This window comes from Terrapene carolina, unplaced genomic scaffold (genome assembly GCF_002925995.2).
Source record: "Terrapene carolina triunguis isolate 2854851 unplaced genomic scaffold, T_m_triunguis-2.0 Scaffold210, whole genome shotgun sequence".
Lineage (NCBI taxonomy): Eukaryota > Metazoa > Chordata > Testudines > Emydidae > Terrapene > Terrapene triunguis.
The window spans coordinates 31,817,339-31,838,099 of record NW_020664561.1 but is presented as its reverse complement, the minus strand read 5'-3'; the positions used below and the strand labels follow the sequence as shown (position 1 = coordinate 31,838,099).

General features: G+C 41.4%; 2 protein-coding genes across 5 annotated transcripts in view; both read left to right on the top strand.

Annotated features, from left to right (window-relative positions):
- The window catches only part of LOC112119374 (glycogen debranching enzyme), a 55,632-nt gene extending 49,744 nt beyond the window's left edge, over positions 1 to 5,888 (top strand). For all 3 annotated transcript variants that reach the window (XM_024218007.3, XM_026655537.2, XM_024218009.2), the window contains exons 30-34: positions 270 to 481; positions 1,001 to 1,098; positions 1,724 to 1,811; positions 1,901 to 2,034; positions 5,103 to 5,888. In XM_024218007.3, coding sequence (XP_024073775.1) covers positions 270 to 481; positions 1,001 to 1,098; positions 1,724 to 1,811; positions 1,901 to 2,034; positions 5,103 to 5,220 — 650 coding nt within the window. In that variant the 3' untranslated portion in view covers positions 5,221 to 5,888. The remainder of the gene's footprint in view (positions 1 to 269; positions 482 to 1,000; positions 1,099 to 1,723; positions 1,812 to 1,900; positions 2,035 to 5,102) is intronic.
- An 8,630-nt stretch (positions 5,889 to 14,518) lies between these two features.
- Positions 14,519 to 20,761, top strand: part of LOC112119384 (putative ferric-chelate reductase 1) — a 48,547-nt gene continuing 42,304 nt past the window's right edge. Inside the window, exon 1 of one of the 2 annotated variants that reach the window (XM_024218031.3) lies at positions 14,519 to 14,728. The gene's annotated coding sequence lies outside the window, so the exon portion shown is untranslated. Of the gene's footprint in view, positions 14,729 to 15,132; positions 15,195 to 20,761 lie in introns of those variants that run through there. The other variant, XM_024218032.3, reaches the window with a different exon arrangement.

The window sequence follows — 20,761 nt, the reverse complement described above, 5'->3', positions numbered from 1 at the left end:
GGGGGCTGCGCACTCCAATGGATCAAAGCAAGTTCGATATAACGCGGTTTCACTTATAACACGGTAAGATTTTTTGGCTCCCGAGGACAGCATTATATCAAGGTAGAGGTGTACTAATCTACACGTTATAATGGCCATTCCTTATTTTATCAGCAGCCATAGAAGTTTCTTAAGACTTCAAGTATGCAAGAGTCAGTAATATTTACAAAACTAAGGAGAGGAGTAGACTTATTGCTAGAAAACAAATCCTGTATATTAACATTTTTCAGGAAAAAAAGAAACCATCACATATGACGAGTGGAACAGGAAGATTCAAGGGCACTTTGAAAAGCTGTTCTTTGTCTCTGAGAACCCAGCAGATCCTAATGAAAAACATCCAAATCTGGTTCACAAGCGTGGCATATACAAGGACAGCTATGGAGCTTCAAGTCCTTGGTGCGATTACCAGCTCAGGCCAAATTTTACTATAGCAATGGTTGTGGTGAGTGGAAAAACATGTTCATAGTCACAGCTCCTTTAACTATTTTGATTGAATTGAACTAAACTTGGGGGGATTCATTTGCATGGGGTAAACCAGGAGGGACCCATTGCTTGGAATACACTTGTATCTTTAATGGAGTAGTGGTTGTTTTTTTTTTTTTTAATAAACTTTCAGCATCAGCCCATCTAGAACCTCTTCTAAAGGACTTGCCTAATTATATTTAGTCCTGCTAACCAATGTGTCATTAGGATAAATATAAAAAGGAACTTCCTGTATTGAAGATGCGTTTGCACGGTGCTACTGAAAATTGCTTTTTTTTGTTTTGTTTAATTTCTTTATGGAATTTGTGAGGAGTCCTGATACATTTTATATCTATTATAAAGGGCTGTAGTTTTCTCCATGAGCATATTGAAAAATAATAGAAATGTTTGAAATGCACTATGCAGTTTGTTGATTTCATAAAAAATACTAATTTTTTAAATGCAGAGTTCATTGATTAAATGTCTGTTATTCTGCCAGGCCCCTGAGATATTCAGTCCTGAGAAAGCTTGGAAAGCTCTTGAGATAGCAGAGGAAAAGCTGCTTGGTCCACTGGGAATGAAAACGTTGGATCCAGAGTAAGCATATTAGAGATCATTATGTGTAGTATGCATAGTTTTAATCATGTAACCAGACTAACAGTAAAAAGTTCACTTTGATATGTTTCATTCATTAAGAATACCTCAAGAAATGCACTAGCTAATTACAGTATATAATATATTTATTTTAGTCAAGATTATTTAGCTGTTCTAAAGCCAGTTCAGATTCATTTAGTTATTTACAAAATCACCATTTTATTTACTATTTTGCTCCCATTAGAAGTTGGTCATTAAATTTTCAAAAACTTCTAATAAAAGTGGCAATACAGTATTAGTATTAGTATTAGTTTGAAAAAAGGCAGCACATAGAATGTTGAGCATAAGTTATGACAGTATTGTGACCAATATACTATAGTTATGGACTGAACATAGAGTTCGTAGTATTAATGCAATAGGTCTTGCATAAACTAACAACTGAAGAATATTAATGCTATAATTATCTTGTTAGGGCCATGATATAATGGTCCTTCCTTACTGTCTCCCTTGTGCTGTGCTGAGTACCATCTAACCATGTGAATTCATATTATTTTGAGTTATTTCTCTAATGCACTGCATAAATTTTATTTAACTTGTTGCCTTGTCTAAATCCTTTACTTTCTTACAGTGATATGGTTTACTGTGGAGTATATGATAATGCCCTGGACAGTGACCACTACAATGTTGCCAAAGGTTTTAATTACCATCAAGGACCTGTAAGCTTTAAAATTCCTGAGTTTCACATTAAATTAAAGTCTGTTGACATCTCAAATTGATAGCTATTATATTATCTCTTTTTGTTTAGGAATGGCTCTGGCCTATTGGATATTTCCTTCGTGCAAAGTTGTACTTTTCCAGGTTAATTGGTCCAGAGATGTACGCAAAGACTGTGGTTTTGATTAAGAATGTTCTCTCTCGCCATTACGTTCATCTTGAGAGGTAGGTCATCATACAGTTAAAATATTAATCCAAACTAGTGGTGTCCAATGTCCAGTTGCATATAAAAGATATAGAGACACACAAACTTTCTTCAAAAAATGTTTTTGAGCATTTAAGACATACAAAATAAGCACCAGTGATTTGGTGTTTTCTGAGTGTAAAAGTCACAACTATACAGTGTGCCATTTAAATCCTACATCAGCCTTCAAAATAGGCTAAACATTACTGCTTTTTTTTATCTGAAATATTTAATATCTGCCCTATCACAAAGTGAGAGCAATTTTAAAATCAGTCATGGAGAAGAATAAATAGAAAATATTTATTAAGAGAAAACAGAATTTGAGGTCTAAATTGCAAGACTACTTACAAAAAATGTGATGCAGAAGAAAAAATATGGATGTGTACTTTCAAAACTGCTCGAGCTATATTTTTCAACAGTCTGGGGGCTGATCACAACAGGTTAACTAATGTAAGGAAATAACCGTTAAATTGTATAAAATGGCATTACATAACTTCTGAAGTTGATTGGGTAGGTCACGTGAATGTGCCAATTAATCATTACTATAGAACTGCATTTCAGAAACTCATCACTTCATTGCACAATGGAAATATTACTTCATTAAGAAAACAAAGGCATTTACTCTCCTACAGTGCATATGGCCTTCCCTAATCTTCCCCCTGGTCTTTTATTCTCTTGTCCGCTCTTTAGTCCTTCCCTGTTCTTCCTGTAATATTTTTTCTCTATACACTTCTTCTTCTCCACTATAATTGTGAATAATTCCCATTTTCACCCCTCGCAAAGCATTTCTAGATATACAGAGATCCTTCAATATGCCACCCACCCAGTTTAATGGGTGGGAGACTTGATTGGACCTGCAACATTCTGGACAGTTTTAGAATAAAATGGGGGGAGTGTTCTCCCTCCCCATGTGTGCTCTGCCACCCATTGGCCAGCCAGAAGGAGATTGAAGTTAACTGACTCCTTGCTCCCCACCATTATCAATTCAAACCCTTGCATGGGGTTTCTCAAGCCTCTTACTCCATTTTATTTGAACCCACTCTTCCTTCCTGTAGTTATATAGAAGCATATAGTAGTATAAGAACTGTGTTTGAGGATCCTGTGGGTCTGACCAATTGCCTGTGTTAAGGAGAAGGAAGCAATTTTTCACATTGGGGCCAAATTAGCTGAGGCCTAGGAAGTTTTTTTTTCATAGCATCATGATGGCAGTTAGATTTTTTTAGGTGCTATTCCTATGTAACCTAAGATTAGGAATTTGTAGGAATGGTTAATTCATCATAGTTTACGGCTAGCGTCCAGCGCAGATGAAAGGCCAAAAGGACCAGCACCATCCTCAACCTCAAAATCCAATGACCAAACAAAAAGTAGAATTGGTAGTGCCGAAACTTGTGGCCTTGGGATGTCTGTGATAGGCAATCTGTAGCTTTATTTTCCTGTGTTATCGTTAATGTCTAAAAGCAGCTCTCAACGTTTCCTTTGGTTCTCAGATACTTTATTTCAGGGGTCGGCAACCTATGGTACGCGTGCCAAAGTTGGCATGCGAGCCGATTTTTCCTGGCACGCAGCGTGGGCTGAGCCGCCCACTCTGGAGTTCCCTGCCGGCTCCTGCGGGACCCGCCGCAGGTTCAACTCAGCACCCGCTGCTGGCCTGGGGGGAAGGAACCCCAAGCTGGCAGCGGGCTGAGACCCCGGCTGGCAGGAGCCGCTGGTGAAAACCCCAGAGCTGCGGCGGGCTGAGCCGCTCAGCCCGCCCCGCTCTGGAGTTCCCGCTGCCGGCTCCTGCCAGTTGGGGTCCCGTCGCAGGTCCAACTCAGCACCCGCTGCTGGCCTGGGGTTCCTTCCCCCAGGCTAGCAGCGGGCTGAGATCCCAGCTGGCAGGAGCCTGCAGCCGAAATCCCAGAGCGGGGTCGGCTTGAATTTGTCTGTATTTCAGTGGATGGGTGTTGAAGATTTCGAAATGCAACTCATTCAGTTAAAAAGTTCAGAATTGTGGACATCAAAGTTTGTGGATCTGCGGAACGCACTTGAAGCTACCAAGAGAGATCATGGGGCCTCTATTCTGACTTGCTGGACGTCCCTGCCAGTGAAATTTAACTGTTTGAAGAAAATTGCATTTGCAGTGCTTTCAGCATTTGGATCCACATACCTGTGTGAACAGGTATTTTCACACTTGAAATCTGTCCTCTGTCCCTCTCGGAGCCGGTTAACAACTGATCACTCAGAAGCCTGTGTGCAGCTTACAGTATCCAAATACGTGCCAGATATTGGAAAACTCAGCAAGGAAAAGCAAGGGCAAGGATCACACTAAACTGATAAGATCTGCATTTTAATTTAATTTTAAATAAAGCTTCTGAAACATTTTGAAAACCTTGTTTACTTTACTTTAAATATAACAGTAGTTTGGTTATATATAATAGACTTGTAGAAAGACCTTCTAAAAAGCATTAAAATGTATTACCGGCACGCGAAGCGTTAAATTAGACTGTATAAATGAAGATTCGGCACACCACTGCTGAAAGGTTGCCGACCCCTGCTTTATTTCATTCAGTTAATGGAAAAACTGAAGGGAGAAGTGAAAAATAGAAGTTTATTTAAAACAACTAGACTTACCATTTAATTTGGGAATCTTATAACAGCTTGAAATACACTTTCATAAATAGCATGGATAAAAACACCAGTCAGGCTAGTAAGAACCTTATGTGCATGCACAAAATCATGCTGATTGTATTATTTCAGTCGCACTGCAAAGATAAGCTGTACTTCTCAGGTTATTGAAGGCTCCCCCGCCTGGAGTCTCAGGAAGCTCCTGCAACATACGCATGTTTTAGTATTACCGTGTACCTTGTCATATGTTAATGCTCTCTTATTTTTATTTCATTGTGTTTGGCATTTCTTCTTTTGTACACTTGGCTTAATTGACTCATACTTTTAAAACATGTTAGAAGTATAATCCTACAAGAGAAATGTTCTTTTAATTTGTTATGAAATATAGTATAATCATATTTTACACTGGGATTTTTTAATATATTTTTTTTTTTTTTTTGGTCAGGTCATCCTGGAAGGGGCTTCCAGAGCTGACAAATGAAAATGGGCAATATTGTCCATTCAGCTGTGAATCACAAGCCTGGTCAATTGCTGTTATCCTTGAGGTTCTTTATGACTTGTAAAAGTTGGCTTTGATTACTTGGTAAAATTTGCTATGTACTTGTATTCAAAAGGTACAAATGAACAGTTTGCTCATACTGTAGTGAAAATGTTTTGCACAGTCACTTAAATAACTATGGTCTGATTTTTTTTCCAAAGGTGCTTAGTATCTGTATCTCCCATTCACAGAAGAGGTATTTAAGAGTGCTGCTCAGCACTTCTGAAAATCAAGTCATTAGTATGAATATATATACACTTGATACAGAAAAGCTTATAAAGCAGCAGCTTGGAGAATGTACACAAATGCATTTAAAATAGCTTTTGATTTGTAGACATACTAAATTAAACTATATCCTGTATAGAAAGATGTTAAAAGAATAGTCTAGTTCCAAATTAGAATATGAATGCCAAGTGGTTCCAAAAATCTGAGTTTAAACTCATGGGGTTCTCTTTTCCATATTTTCTCTTAGTCAGTAGATGCTATGCACGCTCATCATGGGGGAGAATAGATTGTACAGGTATAGGTAGTATGATGTGTTTTCTGCTGCAGTCATGCATTTCATAGATTGCACTTTCATTAGTGTTTTGTCCCTCTGTGATGAACTGTGTGGCTTTTCCTAACAATTTCTTCTCTTCCGTGTTCAACTGAACACTCCATTAAAAAAATAAAGTTTTCACTCTTTACAGATAATGGTAGTAAATTAATATCTTCACAAACTTTAAATGAAACTTGAAGACTGTAATTCTGAGCAATGACGTGGATGTATCCTGTGTGAGATACTCTATAGGTTATTTTTTGTGTTGTGGACCATATGGCCAAATTGTATTTCTTGAATTTAATTTGGTTTAAAATAATGTACATCTGTCAACAAATTTGTTCCACCAGTAGGAAACCAGAAGAAACACTTTATCATGCAATGGCCTGTACATATATCATGTGAGGTCAAAGGATCCAGGAGCCCACAGGGTTGGGTGCTGACTTAATGATGAATTTGAAAGAATTGTAAATTTATTTCAGCCCTTGCTTCGAGTAGTCTTCTTCCCTGGGGGGTGAAATTCTGGCTCTACTGAAGTCAATTGAAAAACTCCTTTTGACTTCAGCGGGGTCAGGGTTTCACCCCAGTTGCAGAAAGGGGGCAGTCTGATTCCAAAGTCTTCGGATGTGATGCTAATAAGAGCAAGGGTACTGACAGCTGCCTGTTGCTATTCTTCCCTTGAATGTTACTTCCATAAAAGCATTTGTTCTGTAATATACAGACACACACACACACCTTTACCTGATCTCAATCCAACCTTTTCAAAAATTTGGGTACATGGATGGAGTGGGAAATGTATCCATTTGAATCTTCTGTCCGTCCCTAAAATAATGAATAGACAACAGCTAGATTGACCAGTAATGTCCTCAACATCACAAAAGGAAGTACAGCATTACATTGTAGAAGAAATGGGCTGACAATACAGATTGAAAATACAAACCTGCCCTCCTACTTATTGTTCTGTCGTTCATATATATTTTACATTCATGTTTTAAAATTTACCCAACACATTTAAAATGTGGTGTTGGCACATATCTACTTACTTCATGAGAATATACAGTTACAGGTGTATTTAAGAACAAACTGCTGAGAGAAGCATTTAGGCAAGCGGATTAAAGCTAAAAGTCCAGTGCAGTTTTATTTGTGATGGATTTCAGAGATTTATTTTCTAGAAGCCAGAGTTTAATTTTGTTCAGGTTATCATTTAAATTTATGGTACTTCATTGATTACAGTTGCACTACTCAGATCACTTGGTCATATTCACTTCTTTAATCTAACCACTGTTTTTTATTTGTGTGACATGCTAGTTCGGGTACATGAGGCAATATCATGCTTTCCCGATATAGAGTTTTTAGTTGAATAGAACTCATAGTTTAGTAATTGGTTATAGGTCACTCTGTATTATTAGTGTGTTGTTCTTAAATTTTTATATAATTGACTTTCCTTAATATGGGTTCAAATAATTGGAAGTGATGCTTAAAGGAAATTTCTCGTTCAGATTTTCTATTGTGCTCAGGTTGTGAGCAGTTTGAAATGGATTCTTTAGGAAACTTTGTCTTCTAGCCTGACAGATTGCATAAGAGATGAGACAAAAACGTAAGTTGAAAGGAAAATGATTCATTGTTCTGTTATTTAAAGAATATCTCATTCTTTATACCTTTCGTAATCAGGATTTCAAAATTAGGATCCAGATTATTTTCATTTTCAAGTACAGTTTTTTGATTAACTGTATTTGTTGAAAAGTCAGCAACACCCAGTAAAGGAACATATATATGCAGTCATAAATCAGCATGCTATTTTACGTGTTTCTGTGTGCATTTGAGGAAATTCAGACAGTTTTATTGTTGAAACATTTAATAATGATACATAAGGAACGTAAGAAGTTATTGCTTTCCCATAAAATTATGGGTTTATTTCTAGTTTAGCTCTTCATTACTGTGGGTAGAATTGGAAAGTGTACAGTGGGATAACTTTGGGGGAGGGGGATTTATTCAGTAAGGCTCTCTTGAAATTGGAAAGAAGTTTGAAGAGCTATTGTTCTAAATAGATTGGGATTATATTAACTGCAATAACAATCTCTAAATGTAAGAAATATCTGGGAGAAATAATGCTTCAAAACTTTCCATTCTATCATGGCTAACTTTAAAAAGTTTTGTGAATTGAACTGTTGACATGAACATAATACACATTTCTCATTGCTAGTTTATTTTTAACATAATATTAAAATATTTAAAAAGAGAAATCACAGAGATGTACACAGATATATACATTATGCTCATTATGAATTTTGCAAATAGATGCATGTTTAAAATGCTATTTCTGCACTGATTAACTAAATGTAATTCTAGTGACATATATACTTTTAAGAATAAAGTAGGTAAAATTATATATTATGGGCTGGTTTTGCCCATGGAAACAAGAACAGTTAGATTTTAAATTACTATTCAATTCTTCTTGCTTTGATCTCAAACACTTTCGATGCTTTTGGTCAGACTGGACAACTTAAGAATGAAGTGAGGAAGTCATAGGCAACATTTCTTGAATTTTCCTGTGAACATATTAAAAATGAATAGTGTATGACTTATATTTAATTTTGGGGGGTAGAGGGAAGAGAGAAGAACTGTTGATCTAACATTTTATTTTGTTGGGCTTCAGCACCAAGTAAACTGTATACAGCCCAAAAAACAACAAGGAGTCCGGTGGCACCTTAAAGACAAACAGATTTATTTGGGCATAAGGTTTCGTGGGTAAAAAACCTCACTTCAGATGCAGTGAGGTTTTTTACCTACAAAAGCTTATGCCCAAATAAATCTGTTTGTCTTTAAGGTGCTACCGGACTCCTTGTTGGTTTTTGTGGATACAGACTAACATGTCTACCCCCTGATACTGTATACAGCCAAGTTATAAACACCTTTAAAAATAGCTGGCTGTAATGTAGAAATGTTGACTGATCCTGAACCATAGTGACACTAACACCGTGGTATAATATACTGTAAAACTTAATCACTCAAACTTACGGTCAGTTAAATACTTATTTTTGTAGGTAAACTGAATGTGAACTTTGTACCTCTACCATGTACCAATCTGTTTCTTGGTCTGTATGCTATGGAGCAGAGACCTACTGGCATTGCTTCACCAGATCTTTTTTGTCAATTCAAGTAATGTGCATTATTTCTAATGTTTTCATTCTTTTAATAAGTTTTTACTGATCAAAAATGGATAATTTGAGAAAATATTTAAAACAAGGAATCATTCTAGTACTGCATGTTGTAATATAAAATAAAAAGATTGAGTCTGTCTAGCATAGCAACTACTGAATTTAGAAAAATGTAATTCTTCATTTGTCTGTGAAGAGCATAAAATAAAAGTATTTAACAAAGTTGTGTTTTTCTTACTTTTGTCACTGGAGTTCCACAACAGTAATTTTTAGATCTTAAACTGTTAATGGAAAATCTTTTTTACAATTGTTGCTGTTTGAAAATCTTGAAATCCTCTTACTTAACAGCAGAAATGAACTGCTTATTTCCATTGTTTAAGCTGAAGATATAAAGCATCATTCTGTAGTTCACTTTTTTCACACATAGCTACGTATGAATATCTAGCTAATGATGACCCATTATGCCTATGTGCTTAAGTGAATTAAGTCTGAATCCAAATATCTAAGTTGAAACAACACTATTACAAATTACCAAAAAACAATGAGGATAGCAGTCTGTAACATACGCTGTTGTAAAACCCTTTAATGGACACATCTTCACCATGTAAGTTGCTGTGTGAAGTCTCAAATGGTAAATGAAGGTGTTGAACTTCAGGTTCTTTTGCCAAGGAAGAAAATACCCAGTCACATAAGCTTTTGACCTAAAGAAAAGAAGATTTCCACTAAAATGAAGTGTAGGAATTGTGTGGTTGGTGAAACTAATTTCTCTTTGGGTTTTTGTTTCTGATACAGGTTAGATGAACCTTCTGAGGTCTTTCCCTAAAACTAAGCAAGATTACCATAAGGTAATTAAGCTAAATTGGGAGACAGTTTTCTTTATATCATGACTTCTGCTAGAATGTGAGAATCCAGGAAATATTGTACAATAGTCTTATACCAATAGTCAAAACATATTACTGTGTATGAATTGGTGTCCAGTTACTAATACAGTTTTTCAAGAGCACAATTATTAACTAGTCTTTTCATATATAGAAACTTGTGATTCAAATCCTAAATCACAAGTAAATGGAAATAAGACTACATGAAACATGTGCCATTGGTTTATCTTGCATTTCAGCCTTATTTCTCAGCCCATCAGAAAGATGGTTTTCCAAAGCTTTGTGAGGTAAAAGTCACTATCTCCATTTAGTAAACTCTAACAGAGAAGTGGAGGGGCAAAGGAATGGAAGCAGAATCCCTTTTTAAGGTTGATGAGAACCTCACCGTTTTGGTTCCTGACTGAAGCTAAATATCAAGAGGGTTTTGTCTTTTCTTTTTCTTTTCTTTTTTTTTTATTATTTTTGAGCCATCTATGCAGACTTAGTTGTATCACCTTTAGGCATTGTCCAGTAAATGTACTTCCTTTCTTGAATATTTCCCAACCTGTGAACTGTATCCTGCTAGATGCTGTGCATTGGTTTCTTTAACTATACTTCGCAGTTCTTCTGGAAGATAGCACAAATGACCATTTGCTTCTGAGAGTATTTGCCTCTCACTTTGTCTTTTGCTTGAAGGGCACGCAATAGATATAATTTATTTAAAAAAATTTGACCATTGAATTTTGTATTTCTCCTTCTCCCTTTTCCCTCTTTGCCCCCTACACCCTTCAACAAAATACCCCTCTGCCCCTCAAAAAAAAAAATACAATGTGTATAATTGATTTATATGTGTAAGTTTTGTATTGTTGGCTAAAGTTTGGGCATACTACTCATAAGGGCAGATAACTTTTTATTGCACATTTGAATATACAGGTAGTGGTTGAGAGTGGCTTACAGTATACATAATATGTAAGTGACTATAATTAGAACCAAATGTAAAAATATTATTCTTTGGTCCTTAATGATGGAAAAATTGTATGGCATGGCAAAAGCTTTGCCGCGAGTACTTTCTTTTGAAGAGGCAAAAAAAAAAAGATACCTAATCTCTTTTTTATCAGCTATAAATACTAGAGATCTTTTTCGTTTACATGTTCTGTTACTAAGCAATGTGAAATATGCCACTCTGTAGTTCACTTTAAATGCTCATGCGATTACACGCTTATACCATAAACTTAAACCAGGGTTAGTACTTTGTTTTCCATGATGAAACATTTGTATATGTTTTGTGTATCTCCGCATCCACTCACTATGGCAATAGGTGTAGTTAGCTGTGCTTTCTCTCCCTGAGAGAACATCTTTAAGCTCCCTATCTTGTGAAAATCTTTGTCTTAATGGAAACCGATCAACTAAAATTAATATTTTATTGTGTACCTTTGCAGTGAGACAATGTAAACGGATACATTGTAAAGTCAAAATATAAGCATGCTGCAAAGGCAAGAGTAATAGGGATAAGAATAAGGTTATTGTAGCCTTAACTCATTCCGATGTGCTGACCATTTCATATTACAACTTTTTTAATATTGCATTCACTACAGACCTCCAGTATATCTGTTGGAAAATAGTGTTTCATAAATAATATCACTTTGCAGTCTAAACAGAGGACACATGCAAGGAATAACTTCAAGTAAGAATAGGACCACTTATGAATGGATGACTGGAATCTTGAAAACACTCAGCGCTGCAAAAGTAATTCTACTCAGCTAAGCCTCCGATCCTGCAAAAAGATCAAGAAAACAGTTTCCACAGAACCCCTGTGCAGGCCTTAATATGTTCACGATCTCCCTATAAATAGTGAGGTCTTTTCTTTTAGTAAGCACTGGATGCTATTGTGATGATGTTGAACTCAGTAGTCTTTCCATCAAAATCTTACTTATAAAACACCAAAAATTCAGTGTTAACGTAAATCATGTGACATTCCTGTTACTGTTAAAGCTAGTCAAATTGAATTTGCGGGGGGGGTTCAACCAGCTTTTTGATGTTTCAATGAAAAGTTTTCGAAGTCTTGTTAATTTTATGAAAACTATTTCTGTGTGACCTGGTTTACTTAGCCCTCTTTCATTTGACAATACATTCTCCCCCCCTCCCTCCATTTCAGCTGGGGGGGATGTTCAGCTGGACTAACAGGGGAAAGACCACCTGTGACAAGGCTGTTGGAAGAGGGAGAGAAGAGTTGATATACCTAGATCCCTACCAACTTCAGGGTCCATTTTGGTCAATTTCACGGTCAAAGGATTTTTAAAATGGTAAATTTCACGATTTCACCTATTTAAATCTGAAAGGTCAGTGTTGTAATTATAGGGGTCCTGACCCAAAAAGGAGTGGGGGGGGAGCATACCCCCTACAGTAGTAGGGTGGCAAAACTGTGACCCCCTTAAAATAACCTTGTGGCAACGCTTTTGGGTCAGGATCCCTAATTTGAGAAACCTTGGTCTCCCTCAGTGAAATCTGTATAGTATAGGATAAAAGTACCCAAAAGACTAGATTTCATTCTCTGATGTTTTTCATGGCTGTGAATTTGGTAGGGCCCTGCTCATGCCCCATTCTTGTATATTATGCCCTCAGGGGAGGCAGCAGCCATTCTGTTGTGGTTGTTGCCCCACTCTCCCACTTGAATAATCGAGACATAGTTTGAGCTGTTTCTAAGATGCTGTGGGTCTGACCAATCACTAGTTTTCAGTACAGCTATACTGCCAAAAACCCTTAGTGTAGATTCAGCTTATACCAGCAGCAAGAATTATTTGGTGTAGTTAAACCATCTCCCCAACTACCCTAAACTATGCCAGCACAAAGATTCCTGCTGCTATAAGCTGTGCCAACATAAGGATTTTTGCCAACAAACCTATCTGAGTTCAGTGTGATTTCTCCCTCCCACCGCCTCTCCAGTGCCATTGTTCAGCCACCAAAATTTTGTTGTGTTGACCTGGCCTCAGCGTTGGGCTCAATCTTTGGCGTTAGGCTGAAAGGCCAACCCTGAAGATTGGTTATTTGACATGGCAACTTTTAACACCACAGTGGACCTAAATGTATGTAATAGTAGATCTCAAAGTACAGGTACTCTTCCAAAGAAGGCATCATTACCCACATTTTACAGATATTGGTAATGCCTGGAGGGTTTGTTTGTTTTTCTGGCGGGGGGGCCAGGGGAAGGGGTGTTAACGTACCCTAAAATTGTGGCCTTCGCATTGAAACAGACATGGGAATAGATTTTATTCCCCTGCATGTCTTGATAAGGGAAATTTCATACTTGTTTTGACTTATGTAGAGCCTGCCTCAATATATCAAGGTTTTTATTTGGACTCTGCCCCCTCAGTGTGAATTCATAAAGGTGATTTTTTTTTCAGTCCTTTCTAATTGTACTGAAGCAATTGCTTTAAGCAACCTGAGTTTGCCTTTCTAATTTACAAAGTGTCACTAATAGAGCAGACAGAAACTGGAATTCCTGTTCCTTGGGAAATTCTGAAATTTCAGAAACAATAGTTCCAAATTGGAATGAAATCTCAAAATTTTGTTTTGGAAAAAGTCAGTGACATTTTGTGACCTTTCTGAAACTTTTCTGAGTCTCCCTATGCTACCCCAGACTCCTAGCAGGTGTGTAGGGAAACCTTGCCTAGTTCCCATCAGGTTTTCACAAAATTGTCACATTCCAGTGGAATGCTTATGCTTTTAAATATCTTCCATCAGAAAACTGTCTATCCAGCTCTTGTCATTAAGTTATTGTAGGCTATACCTTGACTAGCGGCAGCACTCCTAAACCTTTTGCAGGCTTATAGCAATCTGAAAATAGGTGCCTGAAAAATCTGGCATAGTTTATAAATAGCTACTAATCAACTATTCGATTTCAAAGTGTTTGCCTATGATAAGAGTACTTGGCTCAGATGGAGCAAAGAGGGGAACTGGGATTAGAGCAAAGATCATTTTTGTATAGTCCAGCTCCTGCTAAATTTGTAATAAACATCAAAATAATGGCTAGGTTTAGCATTGAGCGATTTTGTCCATATAAATTCTAACAACTGTGTTATAACAAGTTCCCTAAAGAAATGACCTTTCTAATGATTCGTTCCTATTGTCTAGCCTCGAGGTTGCGTACTGTAATCTGAGGCAAGGTTAGCTTAAGGCGTTTTCCTTTTTGTTCGTATTGTACTAGTACGTGGCATCCCTTCCCTTCCTTTATATCCCCGGCCTGGTTGTCGGGCCGAAAGGGAAGGGTCCTCCCCTGCCCCCTGGAACGAACGCAGGAGGGGCCCCCTCTGGCTGGAGGACAGGGCCTCTGCACTAGCGTTGTGCTTTCCTCCTACTAGCTTTTAGCCCTACCCTGGGTGGTGGCGCCCCCATGCGGCAGCACTACGGTGCAGGAGGGTTTTCTCCCGCGGTGGGGATAGACTGGTTCCCCCCCCCCCCCTTGGCTCCCCGGCTAGGGTGACCAGATGTCCCGATTTTATAGGGACAGTCCCGATATTTGGGGCTTTGTCTTATATACGTGCCTATTACCCCCCGCCCCGTCCCCATTTTTCACACTTGCTGTCTGGTCAGCCTATCCCTGTCCCCTCCGCTTAGAGGCTTTGTGTCGCTCCCCGTGCCAAGCAGGGGACTCGGGTCCACATTTGCCCCTGCGGGGTGACGCTGCGCCCAGCAGCCCGGTGTTCCCGCCTCCCCTGGCCTGGGCGTGCTGGGCTGGGGTAAGGCGCGATGCTCTGCGCCCTTCACCCCCGAGCTGCCTGTGCCGACGAGGCGCGGCTCCTTGCGGTCCCTGCGGCCGGGCGGGGCAGTACCTCACCGGCTGGAATGCGGCTCCGCCGGCTCCGGCCACGCCCGTCGTTCGCGGAGCTTCCGCCGCCCTGGGGCCCTCGTCTGTCCTCCCCAGACGGGTGGTGCTAGTCTGCAGCCCGCGGCAACCAAGGGGAGAGACGCAGCCGGGCAGGGGTAAGAGGCGCGGGGCCAGCCCCGGGCGGGAGAGCGGCTGCTGGTGGCAACCCCGGCGGTTAGTGCCAGTCCAGACCATGGGGGCTGCTAAGACCCAGTGGGGTCTGTCTGTCCATCCCTCACAGCTGTGGTATCTGAGGGCTGCTGAAGGGAGCAGGGATCTGAATGAGTAGCGGTCCACCCATCTGGATTCGCATCTAGACCGGCCGGTTTGAACGCAAGTCCATGAACCGGTGTAGATCTGAGCACGCGTTGTGTGCTTAGGCAGCAGCAGCGGGCTAAGTGCTTGTCAGCCAGAGACGCATTTCGGGTCTGTGAGGAAAGCAGATGCAGCTTGTCTTGTTTAAACCTCGAGGATGGGGAGCTGGGTTTGTCTTGTGTTGTGATGCCAGCTTCAGAGCTTGTGGGCTTCTCCTCTGAATGCTTGAGAGCTCTATCCTGGGAGGTCCTGAGTGGCTCTTGGAAGGTGAGGGCACTCTTTACCTGTTGACTTTAGTGGGACTTGCGTGTGCCCAGTACCTCAGGATCAGGCCTGTGCTCACTAAAATGTTAAAACTGAAGTGTGTGTATGGGTTGGTTGAGTCTCCAGTTTGTATCAAAGTGCAGTTGTGTGCATCAGAGATCAAAGGAATAAACTCGTCTCACAATGTGGCAAAGTCCACTTCTAATGGGGAAAAAAAGATTAATTTTAAAACACTACTTGGGTGTAAGGTACAGGTGCTTCCGGCTAATTATAACTTTTATATTGTCCACTTTAGTAACCAGGATGTTATACAAGGCAAGTTCAAGTACACAACAGAACAAGCAAGGAAGCAAACTTGCTGATAGCAAGTGGGAAAATCACTGTGGGGGCAATACTGAAAGGGGAAAACTGGGCTCCTGAACAGCTTTGGTTGTTGTTGGATTGACCCTAAGAGCTGTTTTGATGCCGTCTCTTCAGGGGTCACTTGCAGTTTTGCAAATCCATGCATGACTCCGTTTCTTTTGAAAGGTGAAAGTGGAGAGGGCTTGTGGCAGGGATGCCATTTCAGATTTGGGGGGAGGGAGACTTTAACCATGATTCCAGGGGATACTTTTAGGCACTTGAAAACTCTAGTTTTTTGGCAGATAACTTAGCAATTAGCTGATAGGAGCACTGTATCTAATTCCTATATAAAAGAAAGAAAAATAAATAAATATTAGACCCACTCAGCTCTAATACTACCATGTTCTGACATTTTGTGGCAAGTCACTTAAGGGACACTGGTTAGGTTTAAAATGTTAATGTATATTCTTATTTTGTTAATAACTCTGGAGAGAGAGAGAGAGAGAGAGAGAGACCCCATCAGGACTCCTGGGGTCTCTCTCAGCTCTGTTAGGGGAGTGGGGTCTAGCGGGTTACAGTCGGGGAAGGGGAGGAGGGGGAGAAGGCAGATAAATCTGGGTTCTATATAAGAACATCATAATGGCCATACTGGGTAAGACCAATGGTCCATCTAGCACAAAGTGTCCAATACCAAGTGCCTCAGAGGGAGAGAACAGAGCAGGGAATCATCAAATGATTCATCCCGTCGCCCACTCCCAGCTTCTGGCAAACAGAGGCTAGGGACATGCAAAACATGGTGTTGCATCCCTGCCCACCCTGGCTAATAGCCATTGATGGACCTATCCTCCATGAACTTATCTAGTTCTTATTGGAACCCTGTTATAGTTTTGACCTTCACAACATCCCCTGGCAAGGAGTTCCACAGGTTGACTGCGAAGAAATATTTTTTGTTTGTTTTAAATCTGCTGCCTATTACTTTCATTGGGTGACTCCTGGTTTTTGGGTTATGTGAAGGAGTAAACAACATTTCCCTATTCAATTTTTCCATGCCATTCTTGATTTTATAGACCTCTATCAGATCCCCCTTCTTAGTCATCTCTTCCAAGGTGAAAAGTCCCAGTCTTTTTAATCTTTCCTCATACAGAAGGTGTTCCATACCCCTAATCATTTGTGTTGCCCTTCTCTGTGCCTTTTCTAAATGCAATATATCTTTTTTGAGATGAGGTGACCAAATCTGCATGCAGTATTCAATATGTTGGCATACCATGGATTTATATAGAGGCCATATATGATATTTTCTGTCTTATTATCTATCCCTTTCCTAATGATTCCCAATATTCTGTTAGCTTTTTTGATTGCCACTGCACATTGAGCAGATGTTTTCAGAGAACTATCCACAATGACTCCAAGATCTCTTTCTTGATTGGTAACAGGTAATTTAGACCCTGTCATTTTATATGTATAGTTGGGATTATATTTTCCAATGTGCATTACTTTGCATTTATGAACATTGAATTTCATCTGCCATTGTGTTGCCCAGTCACCTAGTTTTGTGAGATCCCTTTGTAACTCTTTGCAGTCAGTTTTGGATTAAACTATTTTGAACAATTTTGTATCACCTGCAAATTTTGCCAATTCACTGTTTACCCCTTTTTCCAGATAATTTATTAATAGGGTGATCAGATGTCCCGTTTTTAAAGGGACTGTCCTTTATTTAAGCCCTCCTGCAGGTGTCCTAACTTCCTTAAAAACAGGCAACTTGTCCTGTATTTTCTGTCTCCCTCCATCAGTACTGGAGCATCCTGCTACTTGCTGGATCCCTGCTCACCAGCCCACTAGCAATGAGTGTGTGTGTGGGGAGGGGGTCCAGTGGATGCTGATGGGGGTGGGTGTGCAAGGCTAGTGTGGGGCGAAGATGCAGCGCATAGGGCTGGCTGCTCCCCCATGCTGGTCTGTCAGCGCAGCCCCCGCTGCGTGCCGGCTGTTGGCCAGCAGGGCCCTGACCACTGTCCTGTTTCCAGCCGGCACTGGCTGCATGCTGTGAGCTGCGGTGGCTGATGAGTGCGGGCAGGCATCAGGCAGCGGGCCAGTTACATGTCGTCTCTGCTGCCCACTCATTGCCCCTTTACATGCTCCCCCTCTCGCTGTCCTCTCCCTGTTTTGCCCCTTCCCCCCTACCAGCCCTGCTGCTCCTCCATATCCCCCCCGCCCCCGCCAACAGGTGGAGCGTATCCCGCTCCCAGTGCTGTGCAGAGAACCGGCCCCTGGTCGGAGTGCTCAGCTCACCAACAGCCTGGCTGGCATGCTCCTTCCTTCCTTCCTTCCTTCCTCCACTGCCTCTGGCTGGGCTTACACCCCAGGAAAGCCCAAGACCCTTTGGCCAGGAGGGGGCGAGCCCTGCATGTGCCAAACCCCACACAGCGCTGGCACAGGGAAGCCTCTCAACCCCTCAGCTAAGTTCTGGAGTGACGGGTGGGGAGGGGCGATTTCCAGCCTGTTCATGCCCTGAACTTGCAAGCTCCACAGCAGGCCCCTGGGCAGGAGCTTAGCACCCTCTTCACGCGCCCCTCCCCGCCTTGGGTCCTGCCCTCCAGGGAGCATGGGGCTGCTCCAACCCCTAGGCACCTGCTGAGCCATCTCTCTGGCCTGGTTCACTGAAGCCCCTGCAGTCAGGTTCCCTGAGCCCTAGTGTACAATGCATCCTTAGGGCTTAACCCTTTCCAGCCCATGCTATAGCTGGGGGACAGGAGATGATCAGCAGCAGCCTGGAGGGGTTACCTGCCTTTCCACACTGTGTGGGCAGGAAGGGACAAGCTGCATCCAGCCACGGGCGGGGGGAGGGGGGGGAAGAGATGAGCTCTGCAAAGACACGAGCCAGGTCATCCCTTCCACCTCCTCCTCCCCTGCAGCTGGAAGCAGCTCCTGTCCCTTCCCTCCCACACAGTGCCAAAAGGCTGCTGCTGGCGACATTCTGGTTTGAACCTGACAGAAATCTGGGGAGGGGGCATGTGATCCTGCGCGCGCGCGCACACACACACACACACACACACACACACACACCCACCCACCCACCCACCCACCCCGGGAAGACAGGAGAGATGGGTCCGTCCCAGGGGCCCAGGCAGGCATGGAGGGTGGAAAGTGCTGGGAAGGGAGGGTCGGGTCAGTCGGTCAGCCCCCCCCTGTGTGAAAGAGGTGTATGTATGTATGGGTGGCTGTGTGTGTCGCCCCTCCCCGTGTGAACCCTAAAACCTTAAACATAAAAAGATAAGGTAAATAAAAAGTATCCAACTACTCAGTGTGACACTCTGTACCTCAGGGGAATACCTTTCACCCCCATGTTCATCCTTATAATATGATTGTGTGGTATCCAATGCAAAGTTTGTCATGTCGGGTGTCTTCGGAAGGCTCATGATGCACTGTTATAGTAATGCTATAGGTTGTAATTTACGTAAATTATGAGGCTGAAATTGTGTCCTCATGGCTTAAAACAAGCTCAGGTAAAACTCTCCAGGATCAGAGGGGCAGTTCACACCTCATCAGGGCATGTATGGGACAAACCCAGCCCAGCCTCACAGGAACAAAGGACATGGGCCTAGACAGCAACAAAGGATCTGTTGGACTCTTGAGTGAGTCATCCCCCTTCCCTTGGTCAGTTTGGGACTACGATGAGGTAATGCTCACCTGACTCTGAAGGGGTGGGGGGCAAAGCCAAGAGGGAAGAAAGAACATGATAAAAGGGAGAGACGTTTGCCATCTCCATCTACAGATACCACCACCAAGTGACTGAAGCGCTGATCAAAAAGGAGAGCCTGACTGAAGGGCAACCAGCCAGCCTGTGGTGAGATGCATCTAAGTTTGTAAGGGCACTGAAAGTATTAAGATCAGCTTAGAATGCGTTTTGCTTTTATTTCATTGGACCACATCTGACTGGTTGCACTTTGACCTATCATCACTTAAAATCTATCTTTTATAGTTAATAAATTTGTTTGTTTATTCTACCTGAAGCAGAGCATTTGGTTTGAAGTGTGTCAGAGACTCCCCTTGAGATAACAAGTTTGGTACATATCAATTTCTTTGTTAAATTGACGAACTCATATAAGCTTGCAGCATCCAGTGGGCATAACTGGACACTGCAAGACAGAGGTTCCTAGGGTTGTGTCTGGGACTGGAGATATTGGCTAGTGCCATTCGGTTGCATAATCCAAGCAGCAGCTGGCTAAAAGTGCTCACTCACGTAGCTGGGAGCAGCTTACATGCTAGAGGCTGTGCGTGAACAGCCCGGGAGTGGGGGTTCTCACTGCAGAGCAGGGTAATGCTGGCTCCCAGAATTGAAGATTAGAGTGACCTAGTAGATCACCGGTCCAGATAACACCAGGGGAACATCACTCTCAGTATTTCTTTTTAACGGGCTCAGTCAACTTGATGTTAATTTGAACTTCTGTACTGCATAGTTCTGATTGATTGCTGTTGAACTTGCTTGAATATGAGTAATTTTACCCGGTGTCCCGTATTCAGGATAGGGAAATATGGTCATCCTATTTATGAATGTGTTGACCAGCACTGGTGCCAGTACAGACTCTTGGGGAACACTCCTATTTACCTCTCTCCATTCTCACCATTTATTCCTACCCTTTGTTTCCTACCTTTTAACTGGAGTGCCTGGCAATGCTTTCAGGATCATCTAATGATCCTTAATTTAATTTAATGACAAGCCTTTTGTTATCTTAATCACCCTGCTTCTGTTTATAAACAAAAAGACGGAGGAGTACTTGTGGCAACTTAGAGACTAACAAATTTATTTGAGTATAAGCTTTCGTGGGCTAAAACCCACTTCTGTTTTGTTAGTCTCTAAGGTGCCACAAGTACTCCTTGTTCTTTTTGCTGTTGCAGACTAACACAGCTACCACTCTGAAACCTGTTTATAAACAAACTCCCTGCCCCAAAGGCAGAAGCTGGGAGCAGCACAGAACTCATCACATATCACACTCAAGCTGTGTTGTAGTTAAGAGCTCTGGGTGGGGCTAGGATGTGTGCTGTGAGCAGACCTCAGGTACAAAACTCGGGGAGGGGCTAGAGCCCCCTTTTCCCCCTTTTCCCCTCTGGCTTGTGGGTTGGAAAAAGAAGTGAAATGAGATCAATGAGACTCAAGAGGGGAAAAGGAAAAGAGAAGAAAATCAGGAAAATAGAAAGAGAGATACTGAATGGGGCAAACGTTTTCTGAAGAC